Genomic DNA, 18,327 nt, shown 5'->3' with positions numbered 1-18,327 from the left:
GTCATTTTCTGCAATACTTCCCAAAATGCATGCAGTCTTCATCATCTGAAGCCAAACACACACACACAAGTATTGAGTCTTTTGTTTTAATCACTGCAAATGGACCACATGCAAGTAAAATGTCTGTAGAAAATGAAGGGTGTACAAGATTGTAGGGGAAAACTTTATATTTTCATTTCTGAAATCGTACAATGCATGTCGGAAACAGACATGAACAATACTGTAGCCATTTACCAAAGGAGGAAAAGTAGGTAGAAAATAATGCAGGCCAAACATAATAAGCTTTCTTATTATCATTACACAAGCACTTAAAACAATTAAAAGAACAGCTTTCATTTACAGCTTAGGATACAGCACACACTCCACTATTGGTCTTGAAAAGCCCCTACCAGACGATTTACTCTCATACCTATTGCCCCTGACTGAAATCAATCTTTCCAGAAATATATCGAGTAAATAACTATACCTAGATTCATCCTCATTCGGGGTATAGGCAGGACAAGTATTTTCCAAAAGTTTTGTTATATTTTATCTATCACCAGGTTTATTAAGTTCTTAAAACTTAACAAAATAGCTTCTTATAAATTATTTATTTCCAGATTTTACATACTGAACATAAACAACACCCTCATTTGTTTACAAACTCAAGTAGTTAAAAAATTTATCCTCAGTTTTTACATGCTCAAAACTTTACAGACTGCATGTTCTTATATTCACCTTCAGTATTTACAAATCAATTGCTAAAAATAGTAAATAAATTCACCTCATTATGTCAAGAGGCCAGTATTGTTCTAACCTCCAGTGCTTGAATATCAACCAGCTGCAGGCAACAATGTTCTTTATGCATAACAAATTTCTCACAACACCTGAACTGTTAAATATAATGGTTGAAAGTGTGCTAGATGTGTAGAAACATGTCCCAGAGAATTACATCAGTACATGTATTGGTTGGAAATGCTATGTCTCAGTTTTGTACTGCAGGAGACTTGTCTTTTAAGCAACTTAAATCACACTTCCTTTTTCTGTCACATTTATTAACCATACATACAATCTGTAGTTTTCTGAAAAAGCCAGACAATAATCTTCAGTGGGATTCATACAAATTAATCTACAAAAGATGCTCTGTATTAACTGTTTTCTATGCTATAATCTTGTACTGACTGGCATCAAATGCAGGTTTTTAAAGTCATAGGGAGAGTGCTCATAAAGTTTCTACATATCAGGACAGGAAGCAGGAAAATGATGGGCAACCTATAGAATGTAGCACTGAACACATGTATCTCTCTAAATGACACATCTTGCATACAATTACGCCCAGTAACAACACTTAAAACTTTGATTCATTACTCGCGACTGTAAAAAGGTGGAAAAAAGCTGAAAAGCAATGTGGATGTTCATGGTCAGAAACTATACTCAGTAACTGTTGGCAGTTTAAGCAAGGAAGCACATAAACGTGTCGAGACACACACACAGAGCAAGCTCTGGTTATCTTCGATTACACACACCAACCTATCTCCTACCTAAATAAAAGAACAACAGCAAGGGAGGATGCTGGAGAAGTCAATGGCAACAGCTATAGGAATGAGCAGCCAAAGGGTCAACTGAGGCTATAAATAACCACAAAATATTTATACAGAGTACTTAACACCACAAGAATCCATGCAGTGACCATGGCACATCATAACTATAAAAAAATTTCACACTTTATGTCCACATCAGAAAACAATATTAACACAGCATGTTCATCCTTTAAAAAAGGTGTTTTGATTATCTTTTCACAGAAAACATTTGTCAGCATGAAAACATGTCAGCTGGCTGGATCACACATCCAGGTGTAACATTTTCTGCACAGGCAGAACCTGACCTCAACAATGCAATAATGTTTGAGGTATATGTGTAATCTCTGTATCACACATCCACATCTACTGGAGTCTGGAAGCCAGCATCACTCTTATACATCATCATGACCACACACTAACAATGTCCTCAACATCTAATCAGTTGTTCAAAGACATGAAAGTAAGATATTTGTTACCATTCCTATGTCAAAAGTCAACTCTGGATGCAGTCTTGCATGACAACGGAATATCTGGGGTAAGAACTGCTATACTTTGGGTCCTTACATGGTGGCTGGTGCAAACTCTTTAAAAAAGAAAAAAACTGATTTTAAGTCTCAGATCTTTCAAAGTTATGTCAAACCCTGCACCCTTTTCAAGACAGTATGCAAGAAAAAATGTATCTTATCATGGAAGATGAATACTTTGATTCATAATTTACTAATATGAAGGTAACACAACTGCTATCTAAGAATAGCATATCATTAGTATGGTGGATGAGGATGGTGCTGCAGAGCTCCTAAAATGGGTGAAAAAAAAGAAAAAAAAAAAAAGAATAGAACCTCAAAACATCCAAATTTCAGAACTGCTAGGAATTGCAGTTGTCGTCATAGTTAGGTGTTATATTTAACTTGTAAAAAGACTTAAAGCCTTCGGTTAATGTACTCTTTCCTTTGGAAAGACTTAGCAATACACATTTCCAATATGTAACATGGAACCAAACAACATTGCTGCTAAAGCTTGAAACAATCTTCAGACAATCCTTTAATTGTGTATGTCACACATTTTACAAAACAGAGAAGAGGTTAAAAGAAAAAGAGAGTTACCTAGATATCTTAGCCATGATGATGAAGTTTAAAAAAAAAGAATAAATAAAAATGGCAGGACTCTTCTTGCTCTGCTTTAAGACAGTTTTGCTGCTTTTCTATTTTGTTGCTCTTCTGTTGTTCTCCCCCTCCACCCCCACCCCACCCCCCCAAAAAAAAAATGAATTTCATATCAAGCTGCTGTGATTTCAACCCTTGCAGAGAACTGATAATCTTATAGAAAAAAAAAAACCTCTTGATATAAACTACAATAATAATAATACAATAGCTCAATTCTGCATAAAGCTGAATGAGACCACAGGCAAACATCCAAAGGGAAATGAACACACCATTAGTGGTAACAATGGTGAGTTTTTTTTTTTTTTAAAAGTCAGAACCGGAAATTTAGCAAAAATATTGCATGATCAACATAAGTAAACTAATCATGCCTAACTTAAATGGCCTAATCCTTACGAACTGACAAAAGGTAATCACTACTGAACTTTGAACAACTGAAAGAACAAATTTTATTTTACCAACATTCTCTTCCTACAGCCAAACATGACAAATCTATTAAAATCTCTCTGGACTCGGTCACAGCCATAGAGAACACAAAACACAACCTTCTATCCTCAAAAAACAAAGTATCATTCCTAGGAAGGAATGAACGTCATCTAGGTATTAAAAATAAAAAGGCACTGTTATCAACAATAGTTGCTTTTATCAAACATCCCTGTTTTGCCTTTAAAAAGGCAAAAATGACAGTGTGATAGGGAAACAAAAACACAAAAATTTACAAAATGGAACAACCAAGCAAATACAACGGCAAAATAAATCCATATATTGACTCAAAAGTAACAATGAATGTATGTGCATCATAGTCTACACGAAAAGCAGGCAGCAAGATCTGTTTCTATAATACTATGTCTTAAGTGCCCCACAAGCTGCTGATTACACCTAACTGGGGAAAATGCTTAAATGATGCAAAAATGAAAACATTTGAAATTCCACAAAGAGAATCTGAATGGCTTGTGAACAGCAAAAATTCTTTTTCCACATATTCCTATTTTTTCATTTATGTGCAAGCGCCCGTCTTTCTAGAGTGCTTGCACACATAAATATGTAAGCAAGCGCACACACTTTTTTGACATTCTCTAGGGTACCGTTCAGTTACAGAATCTAAGCAAGTGCTGAAATGGGATTTCTTTAGCAGCAGCATTTAATTCTTGATTGCAGAATAAATCAAAGCTTACATGTATAGGTTTCAATTCAATCCAAGTGTTCAGCTTGACTCACCTGTAAAATACTTAAATCTTCAGTTACAATTCTGCAGAAGAAAGGACATAGCTAAAACAAAGTATCTAAAATATCTTTAAAAAAAATGTTGCTATCATTCATATTGTCCGAACTCCAGTTAAATTGTTTCAGACTATCCCATTCCCCAAACAGAACACTACATTGCCAGCACCACCAGAAAAATCCAACAGATTTGTGACCTTCCTCTGGCATCTTTAGCTGTTTCCCCATCACTGTGTTCTCCCTCCTTCCATCTTTTCACTTCTTCATTAAATATATCTTTATCATTCACTGTTTCATGCAGTCAAAATATAGCTTCTATTACACTGTACAACCACAAAACATTTGTAGACATACCATCTAAAAGCAGCTGCTTTTCCTATAGTTCTTCTCACCATGCTGCATAATAACTTACACTTAAAGCCTTGGCCAACACGCTTTCAGCATGCTGTGTCATCGAAAAGCAGAGATTAAGATTTCAGCCTTTCAATCATGTCGATGGAACTCCTGTCTACTTTAAGCCCCAAGCTTAAGCTTTGTAAGCTAACACACAAAAACACTTATTACACATAGTTTAACTGGTGTTTGAAAGAACTTTATACTACATCTATGAGAAGCTTTGCTATCTTATCTAATTTTGTTGTATTTTTAAGTGGTATTTGGTCAGATTTTTTTATTTTTTACTTTTGATAGTAAAGGCCATATTTCGTCATTATTCTTGTCATTTGACTTGGAAAATCCAGCCTAGTGAATGATAAAGAAGTCAAAGTCTTAATCTTTCTAGTCCCTACCTTTCTTGCTAACTGAAGCCTAGTATCAAACAAGTATCCTAATCTAATTTTGAAAATCTCCAATCTTGTTAACTGACAAAAATGCAAAAAAAAAAATTAAACTGCTCCCTTTTCTGATTCTCTAAATGTCAAAACAATCTTGAAAAGTTAATTTTCTGTTATGTAGCTCTTCTCAAAACTGCAAAATGACTTTCCTTTCTAATTCTTCTGCGCTTCATACACCAATACTTTGAAAGACATATTATGCTTACCTTAGAAACAAATGCTGCCTTGCTTTCTTCCAAAAAAATACATTTCATGATATGAATGCCCCCACCACCCCATCCAATTAGCACTTGTTGATTTGCTATCAAAAACAGTTAGATATTACTTCAACGAACCTTGAGGGAAGTTGAGGAAAAACACAAATATCATCAAAGTTATCCTGTATTTTAAAAAATAAATAAGGCAGAAATATAAAAACTGAAACCCAAATGTGAAAAAAAATCATCAATAATCAGATTTATGCTCACCAAATTGGATAGTCTGAGATCTGGTCTTAGCCTCACCTTAAAATAAGCTTTTCCTTCTCCACATTAAGTGATCTATGTAAAATCCCTCCTTGCTGTTGTTAGTTTTCTTCCTTCTATAAATGAAAAGAATGTTCCACAATATGCTTTTGCAAATTTGCTTCCTTACCATTAAGAGGACATTTTTAATTGAGTATTTAAAGAACTTTTTCAATATATTTTATTACTAACAGCCTCAAACTTCAGATGGATGAGTAAATATTGTCTTCATACAAGTGGTTGTGCAAATACATCAACATGAAATCGCTGTTCATACCCAGCCCACAAATTTGTGTACTGTCACCTTCGGGTTTACAAGTGCTCAATTCAGCAAATTAGGAGAAGACATTTTGTACATTTTGGAAAGGTAGTGGGAGGGTTCTACTAATTATGAAAACACATGAGCTCAGATGCATCCATGAACTTGTTAAATGGGTTGTCATGGACATCTGGGTGAGTGAATGAAAGCAGTGCATTGTATAGTATTGCTGGTAGTTGAAATTCTGTAGTGTCTGAGGGCAGAAGATGCAAGTGATAACTGGTTATACACTATCATAGTGTAAAATCTTTTTTTAATGATATATGAATATCTGGGGTGATAATAATTGGTTATTTTTAGTGCTCAATTGTTAAGAGTTAATAAAGCCCAGACATGGATGTGACTAAATAAAATGGTCAAAAATAAAATAAGCAGTGTCATGTTTCATAGCTTTGAACATGTCCAAGGTCAGTCACAAAAAAGCTTATTAATAATCTCATGTCTGCCTCTTTATTAATTGTATTCACCATACATACCATTAAATAAGCAGGCAAGCAGTCCACCAATTATCACTAAGCATCATGTATAAATAGTAACTGTAACAAGAATGAAAACTTGTGTTCTTCCAGTCTATAACAGGGGTGGGCAAAGTTTTCTTTTTGTGGGCTGGTCTCTAAATTCTTAACTACCCTGCAGATCAGTCACATACCGAAAAAAAAAAAAAAAACAAACCATGCCAAGTGAATACACAACACAGTAAAAATGGGATGAAAAAATAAGCACATAATGATGTTTACTTACCAAATCCTTTAATAGTGTTGCACTGTAAATCAATCAGCTTAAGTTGCTGACTGGCATCCATTCCACGCCCATGGTTAACAGATTTGACAATATTTTCAACTTACTTTCCAATATTCTGAATCCCTGAAACGTTGTGAAAATTCATCTCACAGATCACTGAATATTTTGCTGTATTTTCTCGCTTCACAAACTTTGGGGAAAGCGTTTGTCTTTTCATTTTCTATGAACAGAATTTATATATTTTCTGAGCTCCCAAACTTGCTTAATAACTTTTCCCAAGCTTAGCCACCAAACATCTGTGTGGTATGGAACATCTTCTTGATTGACTTGGATGTCTTCCAACAATGATTTAAATTGCAAGTGCTTGAGCCTTCTTAATAAGTTCACGATTTTCATTGCAGTCTTCACAACATGGTTCATGTCTAATACAGGTTTGCCATGTGCTTCTTGATGTATAATGCAATGAAAAAAGGTGACTTTGTGGTCAGGATATGTTTCATGAACAGTTTGTTGAATTTTGGTTAGAAGACCAACATTCCAGCCATTGAAATTTGGAGATCCATCAGTAGTGACCCCTCAAATTTTTCCCATGTAAGCCCAATCTTCTCCATGCACCTTTTTTACTTTCATAAGCAAATTATCTGTTGTAGTGTCTTTCATTGACTCAATCAAAAGCAGTTCCTGGGCTATCTCAAAGTTAGTGTTAATGTCAAAGATAAAAATAAGCAGCTGTACAGTGTCAGTTACATCTAGCGCCAGAGAATACCAACCAAAATGCTCACAATTATGCATCAACTGTTCCAGCAAATTATGTTCCTTGTCCTCTATCTGGTACATTGTTGTTCTCATGGGTAAGCTATTCTCTAAGTTATTCTTGAACTTTTTTTTTCTTGTTCTACACACACGACTTTGGCTACATCAAGCAAGCATAGCTTAAGGACTTCCTGTAAATAAATATCCTGTTCTCTATGGCAGTATTATATGTCAATAAAACTTGCTTTTGTTGCCACCTGCAAATATTTCCTCTGTTTGGTAAAAATCGTTTTATTGCTCCTTCAACTGTTCCACCAACTGGCAGGAGTTTTTGCCCTTGCTTTTATGCAATACTCTGGATGTTTTGTGCTAAAATGCCGCTTTAGATTGTGCTCCTTGAAAACTGTGATGCTTCCCTGGCAAATTAAGCACACAGCATTATCCACAACACCAGGGAAAAAATACTGTGCTATCCATTCGTTGAATTTCATCACTCCCTATGCACATTACTCTTTTTGATCAGAAATGCTACATGACATATTTTGCCAGCTTTTGCTTTGAAGGCAGCCACTGCTAATGTTCTCCTACAACTTCTTTCGCTGCATTATTTGTTATTTTTGTACTTTGTGTTAGAATGTAGATTTCTAATACCAAATCATATTTGATAAATGAACTTTCAATCAAATTAACCAAGGTTAAATGAAAAAAAAAAAAGAAAATAAGTACATTTCACATATTGGCAGATGGGCTAGCCCAAAGACTGAAGGCTGCACCCATCCTGCAGGCCATACTTTGCCCACCCCTAGTCTATTTACTTAATGAAAAGGCATAAGCATCTGACACATTATCTGAGAATCTGTTTCTTTCTTCAACCACACTGTCAAGTAACCCAGTCTTCAGGCCAAATACCGCTCCTCTAATCTCCCCCAGAAGCCCAGAAATATTGACCAAGAGCAGCTTACTGCAGTCTTCACCCCCTTCCCCCCAAAAAAAAATCTTATTCTATAACCTTAATCATTCATGTAAATCTACCAATAAATTGTCTAGAAAAGTGCGCAAGAAATGTGTGGTTGCATGAAAGTTATTTTCATATCTTTCACAATCATATAAAAAGCATAGTAAAATGCTGTAAAAAGCCCAAAGAACTGCTACATTTTGTGTTCAGCTTATGTGTTCAGTTACAGACCTCAAAATCATCTATGGCATGATTAAACTCCTTATCTGTTTATTTCGCAGCATAAAGATCAATATTGAAAAGAGTACCATAAATTAAATCAATTAGGCAGCTTTGGGGGCTTTTTTGCTCACAAATAAATAACAACAAATAACAAAGATAGAGGTATTTAAAACCACAACAAAATTATTAATTACTCGTTTCATTTAATCTCTCAATAGTGTTTTGAGAAAGGTGATTGTGACAAAAACAATAAATAACAATGATGACTAAAGACAGCTCTGGCACATACAAAGAAAGGCATTACAGTTTTAAGTGATTAAAAATAAAAACAAAGATTTCAACAAAGAAATTTACAACGTTGTGCTTGATAATTCTTTACAGATTTACTCTAAGCACAATACACAATATAAATGTACTTAAAACAAAACCACTCACCAAAGCACACCCTAACCCATCATACCCTGCATATGATTGTTATTTAATGTGGAGCAAATTCACCATAAAAAGCAAAAGCTGAGATTTGTATACACGAGTGTCTCTTAAAATTGTTAATAATTCCAGTACTGAACATGAAGCAAGAATCACAACAAGTCTCTTCTCTTACCAATATGTATATCTTGGTTGTCAAGCTTAAAACAGCTGGTACAGAGTTTTTGCATCTTCAGATTTTCACGTAAGAGAAAATGAAGTTCTACAGTATCTGCGAGGCCCATAAGCATAAGAGATTATTGATGATTACCACCTTATTATGTAGCAGAGGAAGAAAGTGGCCAGCAAGGGTTGTCTAAGCAACTTTTTATCCACAAATTAACTTCAAGTTTTTGCATGAAGATCAATGCAGTGAGGTGAAAAAAAGTGATCAGCTTTTAGCAGCTGCTACCAGACTTAACTAAGACCTTTCAAACACATAAAGCTGGTAGTCATCTAGAGATTATGGTGAACTTGGCTGCAGGGTTGCAACTTACTTTCCAATATTTTGCAAGATAATTGCAGGTAAATATATCTGACTTTCATTCTGTCTCTACTTTCCTCTACTGGTGATTTCAAAGAACGCAGTATGAATCAAACAGTTGTGCTCAGAATGGTTTAGCCATGGGCACTTGTGTGAGTGAGGTTACTAAAGCCTCTTTCATTAGGGAAATGCTGCACCTTATAACATAACTGCCCATTTTGTTGAGGCCACTTTTACCACAAGGTTGAAATAACCTCTCTTCTGATTTCACAAAACTTGGCCAGTTCTTTGTAGCTGACAAATGTTGCCAAAAATTGTCCTTCAAATTGCAGGTCCTTTTTTGACCAACAACAATTTAGCTGCAAGCATCTGAAGTAGACTCTGAGACCTCAATGGTTCTCTGAAATATCCTTGGCACTTTTCATATTGGCTAGACAGTTTTTTTCCCCCCAGCCCATATAAAAAGTGCAGCTTGGATTGAATTCCCTGAGAACAATCTTAGTGCTATACTGCAAAATTCATCACTAAGTGAAAACTTGGAAGAACAATATGAGGACACAGAAGTTTCACATACTCATCATCTCAGTAGTATAGGTCCATATGTACACTAAAAAGAATTGTCCTGCTGTCAGGAGATATACTCTATACTGTATCAGATGACAACCATAGAGATTAGGGATGAGGAACCAGTATCACAAAAACCATATTACTTTCACATATCTAATGCTCTCGTGAACCTAGCTCTATAAGAAAGCTGGGCTACCAATAGAGATTTTTTAAAAAAACGTCACTATACTGGGTTAGCATGTTCAAAGTAGTTATTACAGAGTCTGCTGGCATCAAAGAGACATGATTTAAAACCATCAAAGAGGCAATGACCCTTAAAAATACATGGTAAAACCAGTACAGCAAAATCGTAAGTGACTACATCTGATCCTGATGGCACCAAAGATGACTGTCTAAACATTCTTCAAACCTTCCAGAATGCAGGCATTTTTATGAACAGCGCTCTTGTATTAATCACAGATTTTTCTGATGCTTGGTGTGGATCCCCCACCCCTTAAAAAAATATGTACTTAAAACAGATCTGAAATAGATAACCATATTTACAACCCCATCTGTTTCCACTATAAACATATTTTGGTAATTATGGGCTTAGGCACCTAAGCATGCTCTGCTAATTTTAACACAAAGCTTATCTTAGACCTTCCTCCCAGGTGGACATCAGCATGCAGGTGGGTCAAATACATGCATGAAAAGCACATGTACATGCACACATACGCAAGATCTAGCTGCAGACCACAAGTTCACTCTGTCATTCCTGGTCGCTCTCCCCATCGCTGGAGAATGTGTGTGGCGTCATGCCAAGCTGAGCAGACGCAGGACCGGCTTGTGAAGCTGCCAGTTGTCGGTAACGATCTAGCCACTCATCCACCATCTGTTTGACAGCCATCGGCTGACGGCCTCGCCGCTGAAGTGCAACTAGAAGTCCACCCTTGGTTACATAGCAATCTAGCCATTCTCGCAGCAAGATTTCTTCCCTACCAACCTGAAATAAGAGTTTTGAAAATTGAAAACTATTAGCACACCCCAAACTGGAAAGTAAGAAACAAAATTCACAATTTTTAAACACAAAATAAGAAAGAACAAGGTGACAAAGCTATCAAAGTGTAACTTTTTGTGGAAATCATAATTTGCCACAAATTATGCAGAAATTCCTTATGGTCTTCACAGACAGCATTATTCTGATGATATTCTTGAATTTGGAAGAATTTTTCTAAACTGACAAAGCATTTTTTTGTTGCTTGCTTCCCACTTATCCATTTAGGTAGGTCACACTTCATATGAATTCTCTCTACTTTATGGAGAACAAAAGATGAATTAAAAAATAAAAGGTTTAAGCATTACCCACCACCTCAAAAATACCCTCTTCACTTATTTATTTAATATTCTGCCTGTTATCCATTTTCTTCCTATTATCCTCGCTTAACTCTTTAGGGCTACATCTGCATCAACTGAGACACACATGATTTGCATTTAGAAGAGAATGAAACTTTTTTTAAAAAGTACAAATTAATTATTGCTATCAACAATATTATCTTAATTGAATTTTTTTGCTGTTAAAATCCACATCAATACCATAGCTCATAACAGTTCTTTGTTATTGGGTTTTCCAACATTAAATCTTTGCCTGCATTTCATCAATAAATGCTTCCCTTCTTTAACCACATATGTATTGCTCACCTTATGTACCTAGACTTAAGAAAATGCCAATTATTTAAAATAAGCTACCCTCACCTCTGAACCACTCAAAAAGTGCAGCTCTAGTAGCTTCCCTTCACAATCAACCAAGGGCAAGTAAGCCACCTGATCCTCATCGCTGCCCTCTAGATTTGCCCCAGCCCCCATCCCATCATCCAGATCCATCTCCATGGAGACCAATGCTGAGAAATGGCCCCGGGTATAGCCAAGAGCAACAGGAGTTTTCCAGCAGAAACTGCACTCCCACAGCAATGGTAGGTATACCCCTGGAGTACAATAGGATAAATCTGATATGTTTATGGATCACAAGCATGATACACCTGCTACATGTAATACTTGGATGATTAAACCTCCATATAAAAACCTTGCAGGCACATTTTATATATTGTTTGCAATGGATATCGCTTTAAAATATATGACTTGTCATTCTATTTAATAGTTTGAAGACACTGTTGCTGTTAGTCTTTAAAATTGTTACCTTGAAATTTAGCCAGTCCTAGAGTTTCTCCTCGAAAGCTTTTGACATACTTTACTCCATATACAATGATGGGTCTTCGCAGTATATGTGCTAGGGCAAAAATATGTGTCTGCTCTAATGATGCTCCTGAAAACAAAACTTCAGAATTTGAATATCTGCTATGAAGTCATTTGATAAAAGTATACTATTTGCAAAAACTTTGCATTTTACTGTTCAACATCATTTTTCATGATAAGAACCAACAACCCCCCTTTCCCCAACCCCCTTAAACATTCAATATACCATTTTGTAAATAAACTATAACTTATAAATTATCATAATGGTACAAAATATTTGAAATATTAACTCAACATCAGTGAACCAGTTTGTTGCAGCTAGAGGTGTGCTGTAACTGATGCTCTAGACAAATTTGGCCTGCATTTTCACTTTATTTTAATTCAAGAATTGTAACTGCCATTTAGGAAATAACTGCTGGCTATAAAACTCAGAATTTATCTGCAAATCTCTTCCCTTGGTTTAAACTTCATGACAAGATTTTTAGACTTAATTCATTTGCATTGAAGCAAGTGAACTATTTCCACCTTGGTAAGTTCTCTGCATTTCCTGAAAATTTTATGTGGTAATGTCAAAAAACTAGAATTCCTACAGATCATATGATGTCCTCATTCTGCAAGTAGATAAAGACAGTCTTCGACCAGTCACTAGGGTTTAAAAAAAAATCAAAGCAGAAAACAAATCATAAAATGATGGACCTGGTTGACTCGCTAAACTCAGAACAACTGCCCAGTCTCTCTGCCATTGGTACTCATCCAGACTGAAGTGTAAGGATTCTGCTTGTTTTGATTCATACTCCTTCCACCTTGGATAGAATCTGGGAAAAAAAAAAAACTCAGCGAATAAAGAAACCATCAATATCAGTAACATCTGGATACTCTAGATAAAACAAAATTTGGGCTTTTATACATGGCTTTTATCAGAAGTGGTTAGTCTCTTTGACAGCTTGGAGCACTGCTATAAATGAAATCACTTTCATTAAAGAAAAAGCTAACTGTAAGTGGTAGTATTATAAAGTGTCTAAAATCTTACTATTCAATCATGTATATGTTACTAATACTTAAAAAACAAAAGGCAGATATGGAAGAGTTAAGATAATTATGATGTACCAGAATGGGTTTTTTTTTTTTTTTTTTTTTTTTTTTTTTTTTTTTTGTCTTTTTGGCCATCTGTCTGTTTGCTCTGTTTTGAATGCCTGTCTCTTGTTTTATCTCCTAGCCTTTCCGTTTCCTGGAAGAATAACACTGCCAAAGCTGATACACTTACGTCATAGCACCCTCTGTAAGACTGTCTGCCAAAGCACGACGCAGGGTGTTATCCACATCAAATACCCCCCAAGTGGCCTGCAGAACAGAGTCTAATAAGCAATCTCCTGCTGTCCGATTCCACAATGCATACAGACGACTACCAAGCCTTTCAGAGAGCTCCATACTCCAGTTGATAATGGATTCTTCTGCCTCTAGCTCTGATGATGCAGAAAATATAACATGACTTAACTCAGGCTAAAACTGTTTATAGTTTGTTTTTAAACAAACAAATCCATACATGAAAATCTTGAGCAGTCATGTATTAAAACTAACATGTACATGTGCTTCATACTGATTTCTCAAGGCTAGCATTATCCTGCATCATGTACCATCTGCAGCCTGACAATCAGCTGCTTTTATAAGCCTTAATTCCCTGGTTAATCACTGGAGAAGTTACATTTAGTACAAATGGCTGGTGCAAAAAAAAAGTATGTTTCGTTGCTACCCCATAACTCGACAACCATAATTCATACAGAATTGAAATGGCATTTCTTAAACTATTCAACATTGTACTCTGCAAGGATATTGTCTTCATTTTTTTTATAGTTATTCTGAGTGAAGTGACTGAAATAGAAAACTATGAGGAATGGATTTTTCAAAAAAGTATTTACATATAATACACAATTACATAAAATAATTCCATATTTGTTTTAGAAATATAAATAGAATTGAAATAGTACCAATCTTTACATAGTCATTTTCACTTATCATTGGGTAAAGGATGCCAAAATGAGAAACCAATAGCCATCCACATTGTGGCTTTTCCATATATTTTTAAGGTAAGTACATAACTTGCAAGACAGTATTTTCCTGGTTTTTTTTTTTGAATTCAGGATTAAACCACCAAATAGTACCATATTCCTTCAAAATTTTTTACTAAAGATGGGCCATTTCTCTTCATAGAACTTAAACTTGGTGGTTGCAAAACAGTCTTTTTTGGACATGATTCATATTTTAGTGAGGTGGGGTATACTGTATTTACATCACTGTTGTCAAAATATTTCCTGAAGTTTTAATTTGGTCATTATAAAATTGTGTAGGTTTTGATTTACAGTGTTTTTTTAACTGAACCTCAATCATACCTATAACAAAGGAAACTGGTTTTCACAGCAAAAAAATTTGGTGGTCATGTATTTTAAATTTTTTTCTGAAGAACCAGTCAGTTTAAGAATGATTCATTTCATTATAAAATATGTGCACATCTGCAAAATATGACAGGGATATTATTACTGTGCAGATATGGTTAACAACCATTTATCTGGTGTAATTCATGTCATGTTATATCCTACCTCTCTAAAATATGAACTATATATATAAATGTTCTGCAGTCACCTGGTTTGAACTTCTATAAAGAAGGATGGTCAGTGGTTCTTCAGTCAAAAATTTTGAAGAAATATAATCTTTAGGAGTTTTTATCATAAATTAAAAAACATAGGAAAACATTGTCTTGCAAGTTATATACTTTACTTTAAAACATCTGAAAGGATATTTATTAAAGGGAAAGAATTTGAAGTAAAATAGTCCCTAAATGGACAAAGGGATCTTTTTCGTTATTTTTTAACTGAAAACCCTGCTTGAGATGTCAAAAGTACAATTTCTTACGCAACGAACGCAAATCAAATTATGAGTTAAAGAGCAAATGTATTAACTAAAATGAACACACAACTCCTTATCAAAAGAACTAAATCAAGTAAACTTACCACTTTGTACATCACGGTCCAAAACTTCATCAAAAAGCTGATCCTGGGTATGACGTGGAAGGTCATCTATATCTGAAACACAATCGTGTCATAGAGGAGATAAAACTGTGCATAATTAGATGTTGCTCCATCTTGCAGTCATCATAGACGTCTATAATTAGTATTAGTAAAGATGAATTATCATTATTTAGAATAAGTTACTATTTAAAACAAACAAACTGGCAGTTTCAGACAAACTTCAGACTAAATACACACAAATTTTACAGATGCTAGGAAAAAAAAAAACACACCAGTAAAGACCTCCCCCAAAAAAATCAGACATCTCATTAACAAAATTATCAAGTGAAAAAGTGACAGCAACATTTTTATACAAAAAAAGCTAGATTCAAGTTCAATGAAGAAATTTTTTTTGTTTTACTGACAACCCCAAAAATGCCATAAAACCAGCATGACTGTGTATTTAGCAAAGCAAATAAAAATAAACGCATCCATACCTGCAGGAAGGGCAAAGGTGACACAGTCTGTGAAAAAGTAACAGGGGAAGTCACCTTTACGCTGTCGCAGAGAGGATGCAATTTCACGGCGGATGTCAGATGCAATGTCTGGTGAAGCATGGCAAGGAAGGCGTTTGACAGTCTTGGCAGCAGCATCCGTGGCAGTCAACAACACGGCAAGCAAGTCATCACGGCGGAACCGTAATGCAAGGTGCACTAGGGTGTGACCTGTTTCAAAGGCACTCGGTCTGGCCAGAAGCAGTACCTCGTCTGCTGTCAGCTGGCGAGACGGATTGCCTCCTGCAGCAATAAAGGCTTCTATTGCATTGGGATCACCATCAACCACTCCCTGGCATGCATTTAGCCACAGCCAGTCTTTGTCACGCAAGCGCTGTCGTAGCAGCTTCAACTTGCGATCATCCATGGTGGCACTGCCTGCCCCGACAGCCATCCCTGCTCCTGCAACTTCTTGGTTTTTACCATCAAGTCCCTCTGGGCTGCGAGGTGAACCAGGTGACATGCAGCCCCTTCGTTTAGCTGCCTCCAGAGTCTCTGCTGACACCATTGGCATGCCAGCCCCAACACTTCCCACAGCCATTTGTGGACATGAAGCTGTTGTTGCGGCAGGAATGGTACAAGGTCCGGGCATGGAAATGGAGCTGTGAATGTTGGAATCTGAGAGAGTCCTGCCTCGTGCTGTGCCACAAATAGTGCACTTGGGGGTCCGAGGCCAGTTCTCATATGTGCACACTCTGCACGTCCATTTACAAGCTTGGACAGATGGGGCAACTGATGATGAACTTTTCCCTATAGACCCTAAGGTCTTATTAATGTCATTGTTCATCTCTTTGGCTGCCTCTGGGGAACTTGGAGAGTTGCGTTTTGGGGTACTGCGTCCACTGCCTCCACTGCTGCTTCCAGAGCCTACGCTTATGGGGCTACATTCGGCAATGTTGACATTAATGCTGACTGGCTGCATGATGCAAGAAGTGGGGTGAGTTGGGGAGGTCTTCCGCCGAGGGGTGAGGCACTGGGTGCAGCGTAGGGCTCGAGGCCAGTTGAGAAATGTGCACATGTGACAAGCCCACTTGGTACTGCTGCCTGCAGCAGAAGTAGTGCCTGAAGAACTCCCTTCTCCTGCACAACACTCAGTATTGTTTGGCCAGACTAAGGCTGCCATCTTGTAGATGTCCTGCTCCTCATTGACGGTGTCTGTAATGAGATGGGGTGGGCGTGGACCACGGCACAGGGTGCAGCGCTTGGAGGCAGGCCAGTTCTCATATGTACAGTACTCACAAGCCCACTTCTTTGCCTCTGGACTGACTCCTATGCAGCCTGACCCATTCATACTGCTAGAACTGCCGCCCCCAACACTCATCCTTACTGCTCACACCGTCCCCCCTGAAACAATATACAAGGCACAATATTAAAGCGGGAGAAATCTTTTTGCCTCATGCAAAAAGTGACATATTTCAGCAAAAAAGAAAAGATGGAAAGTGTTGTGAAATTGTGTCTCATAAAAACTGTATCTGAAAAATTAACACATTAGGATCACTGTGAGGATAAATACCCCTACATATCCCATAGAGATGAGGATTGAATGATTTGCCAGCTGCCCTAGCAGTCATGCTTCACTCACTGCTTGCATCTAGCCTGATAAGTACCCTCACTCCCTTCCCTCAGGTTGAGCTATTCTTTCCTGTCAAAAGGTGGAAGCTCAGTCTTCAATAGTAGAGCACTTTATAACCATTTTTTTTAAAGATACTAAATCACTGCAAATTGTATGCATACAAGTTTTTTGCAGCTAAAACACACACTGTCACAAACATATAAATTATTTTAATTTACACACCATAGTTAGTCACAGTGCACTGTGGACTTTTGACATTCCTACATGGCATCTTCTCAGTCACTTCTAATTAAGTGCTTGACATCAATATTTTACAAATATTGCACAATCATTCATTACAGATCCATATTATTCTGATATCCACTTCCACGTCAGGCCTTCAGGTCTAAAAGCTTTAAATCCCAAACTACAGAAGTTGTTCCAATTGGCGGCTGCATTGGTGAAATGTGCTTCGACTTCTTTGGCTATAAGTATCAAGTATTCAGTGAAGCTGAAAAACTATAGCACGAAAAGGTCAAATGCAGACACACAATGCAGCAGACAATGAATCTTAAAAACAAAGATAACCCAGAATCCCACGAAATACTGAACAACAACCCACTTTGGCAAGCTGCCAGTTGCGATTTGTTTGTAAACATTGAGAGTTAAGCACTATTTTCGTACAAAGCATTCTACTACATTTGTACTAATTTTTAATCTAAACTATATACGTATGAAAGCACTTTCATGCTTTATGGGAACCATGGTATTCTGCTGTTGGACAAGGTTATTTTTTAAGCTCCATAGTTATTACAGAACAAGGGAAATCCGAATAGGTTAGCAAAACAATAACTTGAGGCTACTCTCTACAAAGTCTTAGGTACTCCTTTCATAAAATAAATATCATTAAGGGATTAGTAAATTAGTTATCATAACAAAAAGTACAAAATCAAGTGCCATACCACAGCAAAACCTAGATGTCTTCGACTCTCTTGTTGTGAATGCAGAGTTCACTTCCCAAATAACCCCAAAAAATCTGCCATGATGTTTCTTTCTGTGACGTCATAAACGCAATCCGGCAGTAAATTTGTTTTCATAAAAGTGCTGTCAAAGATTGTCTCTATGACTTATATATAACCATATATATTTCTAGGACATAGCATTCTAACTAGAAAATAATAGTTATAAGCAACAAGCTTAAGTAT

The 18,327-nt window shown here is 36.5% G+C and overlaps 1 protein-coding gene across 1 annotated transcript; it reads right to left on the bottom strand.

Annotated features, from left to right (window-relative positions):
• Nucleotides 1–72: 72 nt before the first annotated feature.
• On the bottom strand, nt 73–18,322 carry LOC112565214 (ubiquitin thioesterase zranb1-like). Its single transcript, XM_025240544.1, has 8 exons — nt 18,085–18,322; nt 15,514–16,914; nt 15,020–15,091; nt 13,279–13,477; nt 12,711–12,829; nt 11,959–12,084; nt 11,517–11,746; nt 73–10,767 (listed from the first exon to the last, which is right to left on the bottom strand). The coding sequence occupies exons 2-8, from the start codon at nt 16,889–16,891 to the stop codon at nt 10,534–10,536; spliced, it is 2,358 nt and encodes a 785-aa protein (XP_025096329.1). The 5' UTR covers nt 16,892–16,914; nt 18,085–18,322; the 3' UTR covers nt 73–10,533.
• Nucleotides 18,323–18,327: the final 5 nt, after the last annotated feature.

The sequence above is a fragment of the Pomacea canaliculata genome, linkage group LG5 (assembly GCF_003073045.1).
Source record: "Pomacea canaliculata isolate SZHN2017 linkage group LG5, ASM307304v1, whole genome shotgun sequence".
NCBI classification, from domain to species: domain Eukaryota; kingdom Metazoa; phylum Mollusca; class Gastropoda; order Architaenioglossa; family Ampullariidae; genus Pomacea; species Pomacea canaliculata.
This window is presented reverse-complemented; position numbering and strand designations above follow the sequence as displayed.